Source organism: Gymnogyps californianus, chromosome 2 (assembly GCF_018139145.2).
Source record: "Gymnogyps californianus isolate 813 chromosome 2, ASM1813914v2, whole genome shotgun sequence".
Classification (NCBI taxonomy): Eukaryota; Metazoa; Chordata; class Aves; order Accipitriformes; family Cathartidae; genus Gymnogyps; species Gymnogyps californianus.
This window is the reverse complement of record NC_059472.1, coordinates 124433389-124451752: the sequence shown is the minus strand read 5'-3', so window position 1 is coordinate 124451752 and position 18364 is coordinate 124433389. Positions and strand designations below refer to the sequence as shown.

General features: G+C 40.8%; 1 protein-coding gene across 1 annotated transcript in view; it reads left to right on the top strand.

The window, feature by feature from the left end:
• The window catches only part of LRRC3B (leucine rich repeat containing 3B), a 47790-nt gene extending 44874 nt beyond the window's left edge, over positions 1-2916 (top strand). Inside the window, exon 2 of the mRNA XM_050892305.1 lies at positions 1670-2916. Coding sequence (XP_050748262.1) covers positions 1833-2612 — 780 coding nt within the window. The 5' untranslated portion in view covers positions 1670-1832 and the 3' untranslated portion in view covers positions 2613-2916. The remainder of the gene's footprint in view (positions 1-1669) is intronic.
• Positions 2917-18364: the final 15448 nt, after the last annotated feature.

Genomic DNA, 18364 nt, shown 5'->3' with positions numbered 1-18364 from the left:
CTTACTTCCCTTCTTAATGGTTTCACATTTCCAGGGTTAACTTCACAGTTTCTCTTTGCTAACAATTTCCTTTCTTTTTAATTTTAGAGTAGAAGTTTTATGGATTCCAAGTGTAAACTTTCTGTTTAGGTTCTTGGGCAATCTCTCTCTTGATCAATAAATAAGTTGAAGAGTACTGGTGATACACTACTCTTTGCAGTAGTTGCAGTGAGAGTGTGCTGACCTTTTGCCATTCCCGAGCCATAGCAATGGAGTAATCACACATAATGTACATCCTATTAAGATGGGTTTGGGTTGGTGTTTTTTTTTTCTGTGGGCTTACTGACATACTAAGCCCCAGAAAAGGGTTAAATAAAACTTGAGCTATGAGTTTGAAATTCTTCATGACACATCTGATCCACATTACTGCAATGTGCCAGAAACTAGAGTTAGTATGTGAGTTCTGCAAGCAAAAATGATTGCAATGCAATTTCTTCTTTTTTCTGTAAAATCACACATATCCTCCCTGCAGGGATTTTGTTGTTCAGTGGACTACAGTGTGGGTTTGGAAAAAAAAAAAATTCATTTATATGTAAATACAACCTGAAGGCTGCAAATATCCAAGCTGCTACAAAGACAGAGGACATGTACATGAAAACAAATGGACCTGTTGTGGTTAGAAATTCATAGTTTACCATAATAGGGGAAAAAATAAATGAGGTTGTCTTTGAAACCTTATAGGTCAGCATTTCAGACTTCTATATTTGTGCTCCAATTAAAGGAGAAAATGGAAAAGCTTCTGGATATTTACTGTTTTTAAGCCAACTTGAGAGGGGAGAAGCAGAAACAATATTTTTCATATATTCTATTAGCAAATTACATGCCGTGAATAAGATTTTTTTTGTTTGACTCATACATAGGTTTGTGTGAATTTTATTTGGTTTTGAGGTGGGGTGTGTGAGTTTTTGGCAATTGTTACGTTTCTTTCTTTCTTTTTCTCTATGTGAAATGAAAAGAAAATTTTCAAGAAAACTGGAAGTAGAAATTATTTCTGTGGGTCTCACAAAATGCTGGAAGGTACAGGAAATCCAGCGTTCAAAAGCAGAAGAGGAGGGGGAGACAAACAAGGAGATGGTGGATGTTTGTGGTGTCTTGCAGCAGCATTTGGTTTACTGAATTTCTGTTCCTTGATATAGTAAAAATATTTCCTTGCTGAAGTACTTTGATTTGGATTTAAAAGAGCATAAATTATTTTGACATAAGTTCACATTAACCACCACAGATTCCTCACTTACCTGTCGCTGTTGCTGGAGATCCAACTCTTAGCTCCTGTTAAGGCATCTTCTACCTTAGCAAGGGAAAATGTAATTTAGTTTTATAGCTGTTTTAGAAAAGTCTGTGATAAAAACAAACCAGTGTCTCTTCTAATAAGTATTAAAGCCCAAACCTGTGCAATTTGTAATAAGTGCAGTCTGTCCTCTTAAAAATGTCCTGGGGATTTATGTACTAAACTCAGATTAATGCTAATAGGAGTTACCTAAATAAGTCCTCTGGTGCACTGATGGGATAATAGATCATTTATTTAGTGTTGCATTTCACTTTGACTTCATTTTATTTCTGTTTTTTTAATGAAAACAAAATTGGGATTGGAGTTTATGGTATAAGGAACTTTTTTCCTTCCTCTCTGTAGGTGTGCTTCTAAGAAGAGTATTGACCATGAGGAAGCCCACATATTAGTCAGTTTTTACTAATCCCACCGAAGAAAATGAAGCCACGTTTCAGCTTTGCCGATCCTTTTCCCACCACTGTTGGCTGAATGAGAAATGGTCATGTGATTATGCTGACACCCCAGCATGCATTTGGTAGACCTGTGGTTAACTCGTTCCCTCTCCATGTGTCTGCTCTTACAAAGTTTTGTCCTCATGATACTGTGCTTTCATTCTGCCAGTATGTGCCCGAAAGGCTGCCTCTGTTCTCACTCCGGAGGTCTGAACGTCAGCTGTAGCAATGCAAACCTCAAGGAAATACCCAGAGATCTTCCTCCAGAAACAGTCTTACTTTATTTGGACTCCAATCAGATAACGTCTATCCCCAACGAAATTTTTAAGGACTTGCACCAACTGAGAGTCCTCAATTTATCAAAAAATGGGATTGAGTTTATAGATGAACATGCCTTTAAAGGGGTGGCAGAAACCTTGCAGACTCTGGATTTGTCCGACAACCGAATTCAAAGCGTGCACAAAAACGCTTTCAACAACTTGAAGGCCAGAGCCAGAATTGCAAACAATCCCTGGCACTGTGACTGCACGCTGCAGCAGGTGTTGAGGAGCATGGCCTCCAACCACGAGACGGCCAACAATGTCATCTGCAAGACTTCTGTGCTGGATGAACACGCGGGGAGACCGTTCCTCAATGCTGCCAACGATGCTGACCTCTGCAACCTTCCTAAAAAGACTACCGATTACGCCATGCTGGTCACCATGTTTGGCTGGTTCACCATGGTGATCTCATATGTGGTTTATTACGTCCGGCAAAATCAGGAGGATGCAAGGAGGCACCTTGAGTACTTGAAATCCCTGCCAAGCAGGCAAAAGAAACCAGATGAAGCCGACGACATTAGCACTGTGGTATAGTATTCTGAATACAATGACTGCCTTTGTGACGGAAACTAGATTTGGATGACGCTAAAACCAGAGGTTTACTTCTAACGTTCATTGTAAACATTAAGACTTTTGGGTTTTTTTTCCTGTTTAACTGAATTACGCCACTGTTGAGCTTTCTAACAGAAAGTTTTGTCTGGGTGGTATACTTTAATTATTTCTCTGGTGGTATCCTAAAGCAAGTGAAATATGTAAACATTAGTTTAGACCCATTCCACTATTTAATAATGAAATTTATTTTTTTAATTTAAAAACCAAATAAAAGCTTAAATTTAAACCATGTAAAACAGAGTAATTTATTGATCAGAAACCTGTCCAGTGCCAGAGCACACTTGATTTGATCAGTGCTTGCGAGGTAGAAGAGAGGAGCGATGATGAAGTGGGCTGTGAGAGGTCCGGGAGCGGAGGGTCCCCGAAGGGCACTTCTCTCCTTGGGGTGCAAGGTGAAGAGCTGGTGAATAGTAGCCCATTTTTGGGGCTGCTTGCCGTGATGGGAGAGGGGTGCAGTGTGGGGAGAGCAGAGTGCCCTGACTACAGGTGTAAGGGACCCATGCTTGGGTAAGACCCTGGAGGGCATTTCAGCAGCGCTGGGGAGGAGCCAACATGAAGGAGCTGCATTGCAGGACATCAAAGAAAGGTAAGTGGGGAAATGCGGCGGGTTTTCGTCTTACACCCACTTACTGCCTCTCATGAGCTTCAGGCAGGTGTCCCCAGCACTGGGGAGGACAGAGAGAAGGCAAGAGCAAACTTAGTATACTGTTCAAAGTAGAGTACCACTAGCGATGATTTAAAAAAAAAAAAAAAAGTTAAATAAAATTAGTCTTTTTAATCTGTATATTGGTTTGTAACTAAAAGTGGCTTTATTTTTTAGGGTGCAGCTTTTTTTAAAAAGCTGAATGAAATAAGTGAATATATAGGCTGGGCATATTCTGTTGTGTGTTAGAAAATATTTTTGTATGATTTTATGGATAAATGCTTAGGAAAATACAAAGCCCATGCAGATAAATGGATATGAAATGGATATTTTAAAGCTCTGCTGTCTTTAAAAACATGATAGTTTTCTCTTTTCATAGATAAAGGTTTCAAGGGGAACAAATTCACAAGAATGTATTCCTCTTGTCCTTTATTACCATAAAAAAATGATACTTGTCTCTGGGTCCCTATAGATCCAGTCTAACTGACATTGGAATATGGATTGCAGAAGGATGGATTAAAAAATGTATAAAATGCTGCTTTGCAAAAACAAATGTTAAAGGACAGCCTTAAAAAATTAAAAAACCTCCAGAGTCATATCTTCCATTGATGATCCGTTATTTCTGTTACAATTACACTCTTTTATATTTTAGAGGGCACAAGCTTGTTTATCTTCTTTCAGAACATTGTTAAAAGAATATCTAAAATTTGTTTCAAAGCAGGTGAGAGAACAGGAAAAAAAATACTTTTTTTTGTTTTAAATGTGCATAGAGTCAACTTTTTATGTCATCTTTGTGGGCTGAGTCCTGCCTGAGTAGCTGTTCTTGTGACCGACTTAGCTATTTGCATGGTTTTATCTCAATGAACAGGTTTTGGCATATTAAGAGAATGTTAATGTTTGTAAAGGGCACAGTCAGTCCAAAAAATATCTGCTCTCTGATATTTCTGCCTCCCCCCTTTCCCCCCCCATTAAGTAAAAATTTTATTTTCTAAGGAGAGGAGGCTGTTGATTGCACATCCTGCCTAGTTTGCATTTTATACCTTCCTTTTTTCAAGCTCTATCTTGCTGAACTTTCCAGCATCGCCAAAGTGCCACCCCTAGCCCCCCGAGCTCTGCGTGGCCTCCTGCAGGAGCCAAAAGCAGTAGGGCTAAATACACATGTGAATCTGAAGAGAGCAGATAAAATGTTATATTGTACTGGCAATATAACAAACGCGGCTGAACGGGACATGTAGTGCCTCTGTGTAGGCTGAGCCAGTTCATTCCTGATGTAATTCTCCTAATTTCTCTAAAATCTCCTTCAGGGTAAAATTTGTCCTGTTTCTTTTGCTGTGTTCCCCAAGCAATATTTCGGATCCCAGCTATTATGCTACTTTTGGAAAAAGCAGAGGAGACTAGCTAAAAGAAGGGACTGAGCTGGAGGTACTAGCTTAATCAAGAATTCAGTGCTGTTTGTTCACAACTAAATGCAGGAATTTCTCCACAAAATTTGGACAAAATTATTTAAACAGCAACATTTACAAAAATCTGGGCAATCCTAAAACACTTAAAAACGCAGGTTTTTAAAATTTGCTTTCAAGCAGTGTGTTTTGGTTTTTTTTTTTTAAAGCTCTCCCCAAAACTGACTTGACAAAACTATAAATATTTTATCTTTAATTTTTCCATTTTTCCACTTTACTACTTGATCTGTAAGACTGGTTCTGGAGCTGGTACAGTTTTGCCCCAGCTGAGCTTCTGACTCTACATGTTTAAATCTTGACCAAAAACAATTTAAACCAAGTTAAGCAGTACTCTGTAGAAAGGCTGTGGAGGGATGGTTTCATATCAGTTCTCCAGGTCTACTGATTTTCTTTAATTGATTTCCTATCAAACATCTCTCCTCACAAAACTTTTCCTTTCTTCTTTTAAAGCCAATACTGAAATCTCTGTTTAAAATCTGAGAATCAAGGCAATGCTCTGACAACCAATAGATGCAAACTCATCAAGCGAAATTTATCTGACAAGGAAAATGAATTACGTCACTGTTCCTCAGCTATGTGGACTTGACAGTGCTCGTATTCCTGTCAACTCAAATATTTGAGCTATATCTCTTTGTTTCATTGAAAAGAAACAGAAAAGAAAGATAAAAACCTTTAGCATAAGAAGATACTTGGTTTTATGTTTACTGCACACCTTTCTGTCCAAAACTACTGTCTGTAGAAAAGCCTACATGCTGCCCTTTGAAGTCAATGGCACAAACTTTTAAACTTTGAGTTTATTTTATTTATAAAACCAGTTTTGCTCAAAAATGAGTAAATTCATATATTTTTAGCTGTGATACCTTAGCATATAAATACAGATGAGAGGAAATGGATGTTTCCATATTCACAGGAGATAGCATATGACAGAAAATAAGGAGGGAAATGCATAACACAGTGATTATTAATTTTTTTTAAATTAAGATGCTTCAGGAGAAGTAGAGCTAGGGCTCAATAACTTAAATGTGATCAATTTCTCTACCCTGATTTTTTTAAGAAACTTTCCTAGTTTTTCTTTCTAAAGGGTAAACGATAACTCTCTCAACATTAATTTTTTCTTAAAACTAATGCTGATTTTTCTCTGCTGATTTTCTAGTGTTATTATGCTCTGTGGGTAAGATCTGTGATGGTGCATTTGGGCTGTTTGTATTTAGGCTCATACTTTATACTTTTATTCTGTTCTCAGTTTTGTACAGAATTAGATACAGATATCTTCACCATTAATATACATTATGTTTTTAAGTCTTCAATAGCAAGATTTTGCACCACAATTGCCATAACTTTCAGGGGCTGAGCACGAACAGAAAACATGGTGGTGCAGGTTTTGGTCTTCCCAGGGAGGAAAGAGGAGAATTCTGGTTTACCAAAGAGATGCCATACAGAAAATCCACCGCAGTGTTTTTCAGTTTGAAAGGGCAAATCAAATCGTAAGCATTAGGAAGCAAGCAAAAAAAGGGAAAGTAAAAGGAGCAGCTGGAGGCTAAAATGCTTGAAGGTATCGTGGAGACTTGCAGCATGTTTAGATGTGCAGTGGGGTCTCAGAGTGAATCTAAATCAATTTTAAAAAGCGTGGCCCTCTACTCCCACACCTGGAAAAAAGCTAGCATTGCTAAACAAGAGTAAAAGATTCTCAGGAGTTAAAAACATAGTATTTAAATTGTAGGAGTGAAATCTGAAGAAGGAAGATAGAAGAGGCTGTAAATTCTGGTGGGGTTAGATGTAAAGCCATAGTATAGCCAAAACAAATGGGAACTTTTTTTTCTAAGGAAATCAGAAACAGGAATCCCACCTTAGCAAGGGCCAAGAGCTAATCGGGTACTAAGGGAGCGCTGTGGATAGATTGGGCAAATGTTCTGAAAGAAACTAGGCTAGCATGTGAGAAGGGGAAAAGTCATCCTACAAATTAGTTACTGGTTAAAAGATAAGAAACAAAAGTAAGAAGAAATTGTTTTCTTGAAGGAGGATGGTTACTGACATTTCTGTGAAGGTGTCCCAAAGATCTCAGAATGGGACAAATGCTGTACAATGTGGTTTTGGGTGATGTGGAAAAGGGAGTTAATGAGCTGATAACATTTGTGGATGATAAACAGTTATTGAGGGCAATCCAACCTACAGCTAACTGTGAAGAAATACAGAAGGTTCTCACATTTCTAAGTTAGCAGATGATAATAAAATGAAGGTTGGATTTGGTGTGAATAATTGCAAAGTACTGCAGATGGCACATCCTTAGCTATGAACACAAGGATATTCTCTAAATTGGCTATAATCAAATGGAAAAAACACCTTGGAGGCACAGTGGGAAGCTCCTCGATGACAAACACCAGAAATTACTAGGAGGGAGATAGCCAAACAGCATGGTGGAATGGCATGATAAACCACTGAATAAAATCTGTGATGAACCCACATCTGGAACATTGCATTCAGTTCAGGTTCTCCTCATCTCCAAAAAAGATGATCTGCAGTCTCCAAACTACTGAAGATGTAGAGAAAGGCAGTAAGATAATCAAGGATATGAAGTTGTTTCCATAGGAGAAGACATCAAACATTCCCAAGCATGGGGATGAGATGCCAGAAGAAGACATGGTAATAACTGGAGTAGTACACAAAAGGTGACTTGAGAAGGACTGATCTCTGTTTCTTGCAACAGAAAATAGAGCAGTTCTGATTAAACAATAGCAGGCAGCAGGTGTTGGGTTTGGGGTTTTTTTAATATTTTTTGTTAGAGAGCATGCATTTAAATGATAAAGTACAGGATACTGTAGAGAAGAAAACACATTCAAAGGTAGGACTCCACAAGTTCACGGAAGTCAAGGTTGCCAGAGGTTATTTAACGCTGCTAACATTGACGTAGATAAAATTCTCAAAAAGGAAAGCCCTGCTCATCCCAGGAAGCAGGGATGGTTTCCCTAGGAAAGGCTCACAAGTCTGTGCTTCTCTTATTCTCTCTGAGGTGCTGCTGTGGGTGTTTGTTGAAGAAGGGAAGGTGGGCTTGATTTTATGGCACCGACGCTCTCATCCGTCTGGCGGGATGCAAACCGTGCTGCACTGCCCTCCCTGTGAGGCAGGAGGGGGCATTTGTTGTGCAAACCAGGAGGTTTCACATGCATGGAGTGGGAATGAAGCCCAGGAAAAGCAAAATCACATTTAACTGTTGGTGTCTCCTCGCTGTGAATTAGAGCACTAACTGCCAGGCAGGGTTCGGGCGCTCCGTGCTGAGTTGTGCCAAGACTGTGTTAACTAAAGGAGTGACAGCTTTTCATTGGGGACCTGTGGGAAAGTTATTCAGAGATCTTCCCTGACACATCAAGGTGCTTTGATACCACTCTTACAGCTCACCTGGTGGTCCATCTAAAAAGGATGGGGATTTCCCTATAGGTTCTTCATTAAAACAAGGCTAAAACCTTGTTTTTCACAACGAAATCCCTTCATCATTGTCTGTTTCTTCAGGTGAAAACTGGTGTGATGACTTAATGAAAGTATGAGTACTTCACAGTGCCACTTATGACAGGGAAATACTCTGGCATCTTTAGTTTTGGTTTGCCCGAGTCAGTTAATTTGAGGAGTGAAACCAGCCAACAAGTATTAAACACAGAGTATACATGCCGTACCATGGCAATATATGAAGTACGTGGTTTTTGCATGCCAATACATACAGGAGTATGTATGTGTGCAGGTCATCCATACATCTCAAATTCACTCATATTTCCCTGTGGTTAGTCATGTGCATGAGTGCATCAGATATGTGTACACACATGTGCACGTGGATAAAACAGCAACTCCTTTGGATGCTTTCATTTCCCCTATTTAATCATGAAACAGGTTGCTTTGTTGCTTTGAAGTCATGATTCACACTGCTGCTGAGCCAAGTACACCTCCGTCCTCAGCCTTTCACAATGCCCCCCTGGTCCCAGCACCAGCTGCACATGACGTGAAAGAAAATGGGGTGACACTGGCACAGCTCATCCTCTTTCTGAGATCCTTAGTCAAATCCATTGGTTACCATGTAAAGCTGTTACAGACCTTTGTGAACAGCCTTTTGTTTTCCTTCTGGCTCACAGAAAGCAATATGATTTTCTAGAAAGAAAAATGGTTAGGTGGATGATGTAATGCCTTTTAGCTCATAAGAAACAGTCCTGTTTCTAAAAGCCAGAGAGTACAAATGTGGCTAGTGTCCCTGGATCTGTTCTCCTCTTTTGCACTTGTTAATGAGTAGGTTCTTGGCATTACAGTGTGTTTGGCTGTGTTTTTCTCCTAGGACATAGTTATGCCCCTTGGAAGAGATTTCTTGAGATGGTTGTGAGTCCGAATACAGCTGCTAAATCCAACAAAATCTCCAGAATGAAAAATGAGATGGTTTTAAGCTTTCCCTACTGCAGGGAAACTTGAGAAGCAGTTAAGTATTTGGGAATTCAAACATCTGTATTTTTCTTAACGCTGCTGTGAGGTTTCAAATGCATATTGTGACCGTCATTCTGGTTTGGTGGGGCAGTCTGCAAGCAGATTTCATAAATATGCAACAATCTCCAAAGCCTGTTAGTGGCAGATTAAACTGGGCATTGAGGGAAAAAAAACCCAGCAAAAAAAGTCCGTATGTTGAACAGTCTGTTTGGATGTCTTTATCCTTCACAACTATTAGTCTCTGCCTCATAAGCAAAGGGTTTGTGATCACTAGACTTTTTCATAGTTCCATCTTAATTTGGAAAAACAGGTCTTTTTAAACACATCTGCCCTAACGGTGGTAGTAGCTGACCTGGCAGTACTAGTATTTAAAAGGCAATTGAAGTTTAACATATTACCTAAATCTCATCTGCGCTGAAGTCTGTTTGTATGCCCATTTGCATATCTACATAAAAATATTTAGGTATATATTAAAAATTATACATTTTCCTTACATAGGTGTGGCTATGAGACCATGCTCTTTCAGATATGCTCTGAAAGTTTTTAATGTAAAAAAGCAAGGAAAAAGTTGGAAAGGAAAAACAAACTCCAGAACTTTCAGGTCCTCTTCATAAATCAAAGCTGGACAAAAAGGAGGAAAAAAAAGCCCTAGCACAACCTATTCTTGTTTCTTCCTTTGAGGATTAGCATTGTGCTCAATGCTGCATTTCGTGGCTTACCAACTTTTTATTTCTGTACCTAAGTCAGATTAACATTCACTTTCAGCAAAGTCTCCTGTAAGTGGAGATCTCGGCAGCAGAGAATACTGAGGCATATAAAGTTGGCTGAAAAAAATTGTGAATGCAACAAATAAGCTCTCTAGACAATATTTCTGTACCCTGTTAATTAAATTTAGTGGCGAAGGAAAAGAGTTGATGTTGAATTAAGGTAATGCTAGAGAGATTTCAGACTCTCAAGTAGATGTTGTCTTTTATATTCTTAACGTGGCTGTATATGGGGCAACTAACACACCTTTTTGCTACCCTATTTCAGAAGCGACAGCTCTGGTTGCTATTACAGAACACACAACCTCTTAGATCTTTCTTCGTGCAGTCACTAAGGACGAGCGCTTTGGGAAACACCATACCTGGGGAATGCCACCCTGAGAGCAGTTTGCTCAGAGTCCCACCTCAGCACTGGCAGCCGCATTGTTTTAGGCCGTATGTAAAAGGAGGGAAACTGCTGTTTGGATGACATCTGTGAACTCTCTTGAAGTGACTCGGTTACCACTAGTAGCAGATACACCACAGCTCAGGATCCCAGACACCTCGTCCCTTAATAGCATAGGGCACTTTTTTTCTTTTTCTGATGGGGCATCCTGACATGTTGATGAAGCTGAATTACCTGGGTAAGCCAAATTCATGGCTACTTTTCTACTGAATGACACAAATTAGTTTTGGGACATCAAACTCTCCAGTACTATAAACTGAAAAACACCAGCACAGCCAGTTTGATTTTCAAGAAAGGGGTGTCTAATCACATCGCAGCTATACTCAAAATGTTAGCATTTTTTCCCCTCTCTTTAGTCTTTTGTTGTTTAATATTACTTTTGTGGTTGAGTGACCTTCATAGCTCTTCATATTGAATCTTCAGCAAGCTTGTTTTCACTTACCAAAAATTATTTCCTATTGCTATTAATGGTACACCTCACTGGGAAATACGTGCATGGGTGAGCATAGATTTAGTCTTTTCTTATGGTTTTTACAAGATTCATGAACTGATTAATATATTAGGGTTTTTTGCAAAGAAAATGAGATATGATGTGTATACACAAGCTTTTTTAAAAAATGGCTGATCAATAAATGAACAAAGTGAAATTTGCTGTATTTTATTCTGAAGTTCTGAAGTAGAAAAAAACAATCTAGAAGAGCTGGGTAACGTATAAAGGTATTCTTTCAAAAGACAAGTTCTGTGGTACCTTGAAACATTTATTTCTCTTCAAAAACTGTGGCAACCCTGAAACTTTAGTTGCATTATACTAGATGCAAATTGCAATGCTGAAAATAATTTATTTTTAGATAAGAAAAGAAAATCAATCAATATCTTGGGTTCTCACATTGTGATGTACCAAAATTCCTGGCTCAACCTGAATTTGTGCTTTTTTTGTTAGCAGACTTCGTTCCCAAATCCAGGAATGCACTTTGGGCTGTATGTAAAACAGAAATTTTGCCATTGCCTTCAGTGGGATCAGCATTTCTGCAATAAATGCATTATTGATATGGGGTGAACTGAGTGACTGTTCCAGCAATTGCTTTTGTACTGAAGGGGTTAATGTGGGTTTAACCTCTAAATAATGGCATCACACAGCTCTGCAGTGGTGCACCTTCAGACTTCTGGAGTGGCAATGAGGGACTAGCCTTTCCTTATGCTGGTGGTGAACAGCAATGACGATTGTCTTTTTATTGTTTATATGATAAAAGACAGATGGTGTCTTTTTGTATTTGACTGTACATAGACCTCTCTGGAATCTGTAAGTGTGTTTGTACAAGGGCAGGCTTTTTCAGTGTAAAAAAAATGGTATTTAAGCATGTTGACTGCATGTTGTTATCTTGAAGTAATGGGTCACAGTTCAGCCAATATCACCCACAACGTTACTTTACAGCAAAATTGCTAGAGTGAGCAAGCTTCTGGAAGATAACCACCTGTTGTGGTTTAAGCCCAGCCGGCAACTAAGCGCCATGCAGCCGCTCCCCCCTCCCAGTGGGATGGGGAGGAGGAACGGGAAAAAAAGTAAAACTCATGGGTTGAGATAAGAATGGTTTAATAACTAAAGTAAAATAAAATATAGTACTAACAATAATAATAATAAAAAATATTATTATTATTGTAATGAAAAGGAATATAACAAAAAAAACCCAGAGAAATAAAACCCAAGAAAAGACAAGTGATGCACAATGCAATTGCTCACCACCCGCTGACTGATGCCCGAGCAGAGATCCGCCCCTCCCAGCCAACTCCCCCCAGTTTATGTACTAAGCATGATGTTCTATGGTATGGAATATCCCTTTGGCCAGTTCGGGTCAGCTGTCCTGGCTATGCTCCCTCCCAGCTTCTTGCACACCTGCTTGCTGGCAGAGTATGGGAAACTGAAAAATCCTTGACTTGGGATAAGCGCTACTTAGCAACAACTAAAACATCAGAGTGTTATCAACATTATTCTCACACTAAATCGAAAACACAGCACTGTACCAGCTACTAAGAAGAAAATTAACTCTATGCCAGCCAAAACAAGGACACCACCATTATTGTTTAAATGCTTGTATTCCAGTGTTTTTCCACAATTACTGCTGTTCTGCACCATTGTGTCCTCTGTGAGCACCACTGTGGAGGTGAGCAGAATTGTCTTGGAAGGAACAAGCTCTAAATTTTCAAGCTCTCCTGAGGGTGTGGAGGAAAGGTCTTTCATTAAAAACACTACAGTACATAATTGTGGACCTGAGGAGACCTGACACACATTTCATGCCTGGCCCCTGACTGCCCGAGTAAATAGATGCCATACTTAGCACAGAGAACAAATGGTTTGGGCTGAGAAGGGTGAGTCATTCAGAGCTGAGCTGCTTTTCCTGAAAACCCACAGAAATGCAATGATTAAATAGGCTTTACATTTGGAAAATCCTGCAGGCAAGTCTTTAATGAGTGTTGAAATGCTTTTCCTTCTGATGCCAGTAGATTTGTTTTGACACAGCATGGTGATGACTATACGTATGGCAGTCAGTTTTAGCTGGTAGAGGCGTATGGATGATGACTGCTCACGTTACATGAGCACGGTATTGGGTGTCTGATGAGTGTGCTCCTTCTGCTGCAGGTGTTGAATTGAGCACAACGGAGAACCGACTTTTCTGCATAAACTGAGAAGATGCCGGCGAAAGGCTCTGCATGGTCTGGCTGAAGATTTGGAGAGTGAGCAGATGGCACCCCTCACTGCTGGCCTGATGAAGCTGTTTCTGATGAACTTGGTTTGAAACACCAGTTCTCATCCCTTGTGGAAAACCACATTCGTTCATGACACATGGACTTCAGCTGTTCCAGCCTCCTGTCCCCATGCATGTGTGTGTGCACTTGCATGGGTGTTGTAACATTCAACTCAGCTAGGGCTTGCTGGTAGGAGAGCGGGGATTTATATGCCTGACATTGTGGGTTAGTGCGTATACAGATGATGGGCTTGGGCGGCAGCAATATCCCGGGGAAGATATCCACAGGCTTGTTGGAGAGTGGGTGGGAGGGGGTCACGTAGTACTCGCCATGATCATGTGCTGTTCCAGTATTGATATAAAAGGTTCGTGATTATTTTGTCTTCTGTTCTCTTACTGGCCTAATACTGGAACCTTTTCTGTAAAAATGAAGGCAGGGTAATTAAATCATTACTTATCACTGGCATAATGCAGAAGCACTTAATTACTGCATGTTATATGTCACATCAGAGCCTGCCAGGTTGCTTCTGTCTGAGGCCACTTCCCCAGGGCAAGGAGTCAGCCAAGTTCTCGGTGCATCCCTGCCTGACTGCGGGGCACCTGCCTCTGAGCAAAACACACCTTGTTCACCTGACAGCTACGCTCCGGAGGGTTCTCCGTGTCCTTCAGTGGCAAACTATCCACCTGTCTCTCAGACGTTATGCATTTCCCACCTGTCTCTCAGACGTTATGCATTTCCACATGTAAACTTCTTTTCCTGTTGGAGAGCAGAGGTCAGGCAGAGGGGCAGGGCGAGGGGTGATGGGAATCTGCTCCTTGTGCTCCCAGGGAGAAAGGAGTAGCTGGGGTGGATGAAGGAGGACCTGTTTTGAAGCAAGGGGTTACAGGAATGCCTGGAAAAGCCAGTAAAACCCAGAAACCTGGTAGTCTCTTATGGGAGAAGCCCTGATCTCTCTGCAGAGAGGAAAGGAAGGGGTGGGAGAGGCTGAGGTAAGATGACTACCTGGAGAGGATGCTCTGCATGGGGATATGCATTCATTCAGGCAGCTGCTGGGGAGGGAGAGGGGGATGCAGAGGGAATTTCCCCATTCAGTCACCATGACCCTTGCTGACACCATGACTTGTTTTCCACCTCCCATAACACCACTGACGCTGCTCCCTGCTCCGCAAAGGCCATTTGGGGGCAAAGCTGAGCTGGGAGAGAGGGGTGTTAGGATGCTTATGCTTCTGATGAGATCAGTTCCCCAGTCCGACCCAGCCTGGCCAGAGTGTTTCTCCCTTGCCCCTTGCAGCCTCTGAGGCCTCCGTGGCATGGTGACCTGGGTTGGTAGGAGGCATCCCACTGCTGGCCCTGCTCCTGCTGCGAGGCTGCTTCCCACTGAGTGGGATGGGGGAGAAAAGGTGCCAACCACTGCGGTGGCTTGCTGAGTTGATCAGCCACTGCCACATTGCCACCCCACAGCTTGCCTGATGCTTGGCTCTTCCCTGCCCGGCCCTCATCAGCTCTGAAGAGGAAAGATATTTTTCTTTTCAGGCAGTGAACTGTAAATAATGTCCATGCTCTGCTCTCCCACAGAAAGGTGTTTAAACCAGCTATACCTGTCTTTCAAAATGCAGGGAAGATGTAGTGAAGAAGGGAGCAGGCTATATAAATCAAGTCATCCCTTGCATGCTTCTCCCTGCTTTGTCTGTCTTTTTAAAAATTCATAAGCTGGGACACCACCTACCCTACTGTAACGCCTTCCTGGGTGAAATCCAAAAGTATAGAGGGTCAGATCCTTACCTGCAGTAGTTTAATGTAATTCTATTAAAATCAAAGGAGCTGTTTCATTTATCACAGTGAAGGTCCTCTTGCAGAAAGCATTTTTAACTGCTAGCATCCTCACTGAGCATGAGGGAAAGAAATCCATGGTAATTTGGGGGAAATATTTAGCCCGTCTAGTTTGAAGGTGCTTGTTGTTCCTATTTCACTTGTGCCCAGGGATTCCTATCAGAGAAAAAGATACTGATACAAGGGTTTGAGTTGGCACAAGTTTATTTCAGCATTGACTTATGCTGTCAGGGCTAAGTAGATCAAGAAGAATAGCACTCAAATGATGAGAGCTTCAAGGCTTTGTAGATAACAAAGAGAATCTAATTTTAATTATGATCTTCAGTGAATTTTGAAAAGGTCATATTCTTTCATCAGTGCATAGAAGGACAAGGAGCTTCTACATGAACTCCTCTCCCACCTTAAAGGTAGCAGCATTCTTGGCTTTTAGCCCAAAGCCTGGGAAGGCCAATATGACTTTTGTTTTTTCCCTAGAATTATCTGGTACAATACTAAAAATGTTATTGCTGCACTGCAAGGCCAGTAAAGCAGGGCTAAGAAAGAGCAGTTATAATCTAACTAGAAAGTACTAGGGATAGGTGGAGACTTGTGTCTCTGCTCCTTCTTGTAAGAGCATGCTAGTATACCACAAAGACATGGAGGCAGAAGAAGCGAGAAGCCTGTGTGTGTTCAGAAGGCCTATTATGACCATGTTTGTTAGTTTTGCTATGTATTTATCCTCTGGAAAGTTGACAGTGGAGCAATGAGTCCACCCAAATATACACATATATATAATTGTCTCTCTGTGTGTGAATACATACACATACATGGCAGGGTGAGTGGTATCTTGTGAGTGCAAAATGATGTGTACTGAACCATATTTTCTGATATTTTTCTCCAAGTTTCTTACCCTCCCACCAATTCCTAGCATGTTGCTGTAGCTAAATCTTCCCCGACCTTTTTTCACGTCACATTGTTTGCCAGTGAACGGGGTCTGATGAGCAAATTTCTAAAACTGAACTTGTGAGACGCTGTACCTTTCATGCTAAAATGCAAAAATGTTCTTCAGTTGACTCAAGACATACCTCCCTCCTAGTTTGGAGGTACCTCCCTCACCCAACAAGATTTAAAAAATTTAAACAACTTCTAAAATATCAGTCTCAGGCTTTGTCTTAACTTAAAAACTGTACTTTTGAACCAGAGGTTAATTAACTCTAGTGGTTATAATGCTAGTATTATGTCCCTTGCTTCTATGAGGAATTTACAGAGAAATAGTTAGCAAGCAGGCATCCTGCATTTAAAAATAACCTTGTTTTGCAGGCATACATAACTTGTTTTAGAGACAGTTCCTGTCTCTACCTAAGATCATTATCATTGTCAAGGAAATGAGAATTTCTCTGGGGCTGTTATCACTATAATTCCATGAAATATAGTTGAGTACCATAAATGTAAACCCTTGTTGCCTGCTGCCGGCCTCTTCTAGGACCTCATCATTCTTAGATGTGAATAGTATGGACGGGAGACCTGTCTGCTGGGGTGCTTGATATCAACAAAGGCTGAGAAACTCCAGATGAAACACAGGAGTGTTGCTCAGCTTTTAGACAAATATACCTTGGTAAAGGTCACCTGTGAAGGAAAAGATGTATGGAGGATGCCTGGAAAGGTGTTCAGAAAACAGATGGTTTGGTTTTATTTTTTTCCCCTTGCTTGTTTTTCACTTTTGAAATTGAAGTCCTACCAGGGCTGCAAAATTTTACAGTGACTGGAGAAATAGCGAAGTGGTGAATTACCACAGCCAAATGAGATGATGTTTAATAAAAGAGAGGAAAAGGTTTTTTAAGTCAGACTATCTCAAACTCTGCTAGCATGTAGTTTTTTTTCGGTGGCTAATTAACATCCGATAAAAGAGATCTTAAAGTCTTAAATAACAATTTTGCTTCTTCATGGAGATGCAAGAACTCAGAATAAACATCCCTGATGCATCCTTTATCAAGGCTTCGAAAGTTTGAAAGACTAAACTAGTCTTTCAAAGACTAGACTAAAGATCTTTCAGATAGGTCTAAAGTAAAAGTAAAAGAAAATCAAGAAGGTTTTAGCTTTATTCTCTTCATCTGTACTTTACCCAGCAGCTATAATTTAGCCACCAAATAGACGGGGAAGACAAGCTCCATACAAAATATATATGTTCTCTCATGTCAGCTACAATGGAAGGAACATTTGCAGTACAGGTTTTATCTGCTGCTTTAATTTCTTTTAATTCCCCAAAGTCTCAAGCTGATCTGTGTTCCAACTCTAAGTATCTGTATTAGGACCAGATTTACAAAACCTCAAGCAAAAGTCTGATTGAGATTCTATAAATCTGGCCTTAATGAGGGACTTACTTAGAGCTGGATTATTCGGATTGTTTTAGAAGTCAAGGGGATTAAAAACTTGTCTTAAAGAACAAGGCTTCTTTAGCATCTTCTTAATGAAGACCCTAAGTTTAGAAAAGCTTGTTTAGGAAGAAGGTAAAAGACAGAAATCAAAGCATCTTTCTTTAAAATAATAAAAATAATTCTTCATTTTGAAAGTGCAGGCCAGCCTGGGAGAGTGAAGCCAAGCCCAGGACCCCTTCTTGTTGTGCCGAGCTATGGTGCTTGCAGATGCTGAGGGTCTATGGGGATACTGCTGCCAGCGGGGTGGGAATTGAGCAGATAGGAGCTGCTCTTTCTAGCTCCAGCTGGGGCAAGGGCAAGGTGTGGGCTGGGCTCTCTCAGCCAGTGTGGGGGATTGTCAATCTGGTCATCAGCAAGAGTTGGCGCTGCTCCTGCCTCCGTGCCCTGAACCTTCCCCACCATGCACAGGGCTGGTATGGTGCTCACCCAGTTCGTCTCCCAGATCACCCCTAGGTATGGGGATGTTTGTGACAAATGTTTCTTTCCTTTTCACTTTGCTTTGTTTCCTCCTGCCAGTCACTGAAGGCGAGATTCGGTCCTCTGGATCAATACAGAACAATGAGAAGCCCCAGTAGGGTCTAAGAGTTGGGGGGTGCTCTGCAGATATATGCAAACCCAAGCTCTGCAAAATAGTTGTCTTCCCCATTCATGCCAGAACCATAATGAGAGGAAGTGTGTTTGGAAAAGGAGTTGCATGTTTTGAGGACGTTGTTTTCTAAATGCAGTGTGTTAACTATACCTCTTGTGCATGTGGTTAGAGGGGCTACAGCATTGTGAGAACAAGACCTAAAGAACTCTAAAATGCATGCAGCTTACTAATGTCCGCTTTTAAAGAGAGGGCATTGCTTTTATATCATGTTTTCTAGGCCTGTCTCCAGGGGAAAACTACATTTACTTCAGTGACTCGAATGAGGATTAAGG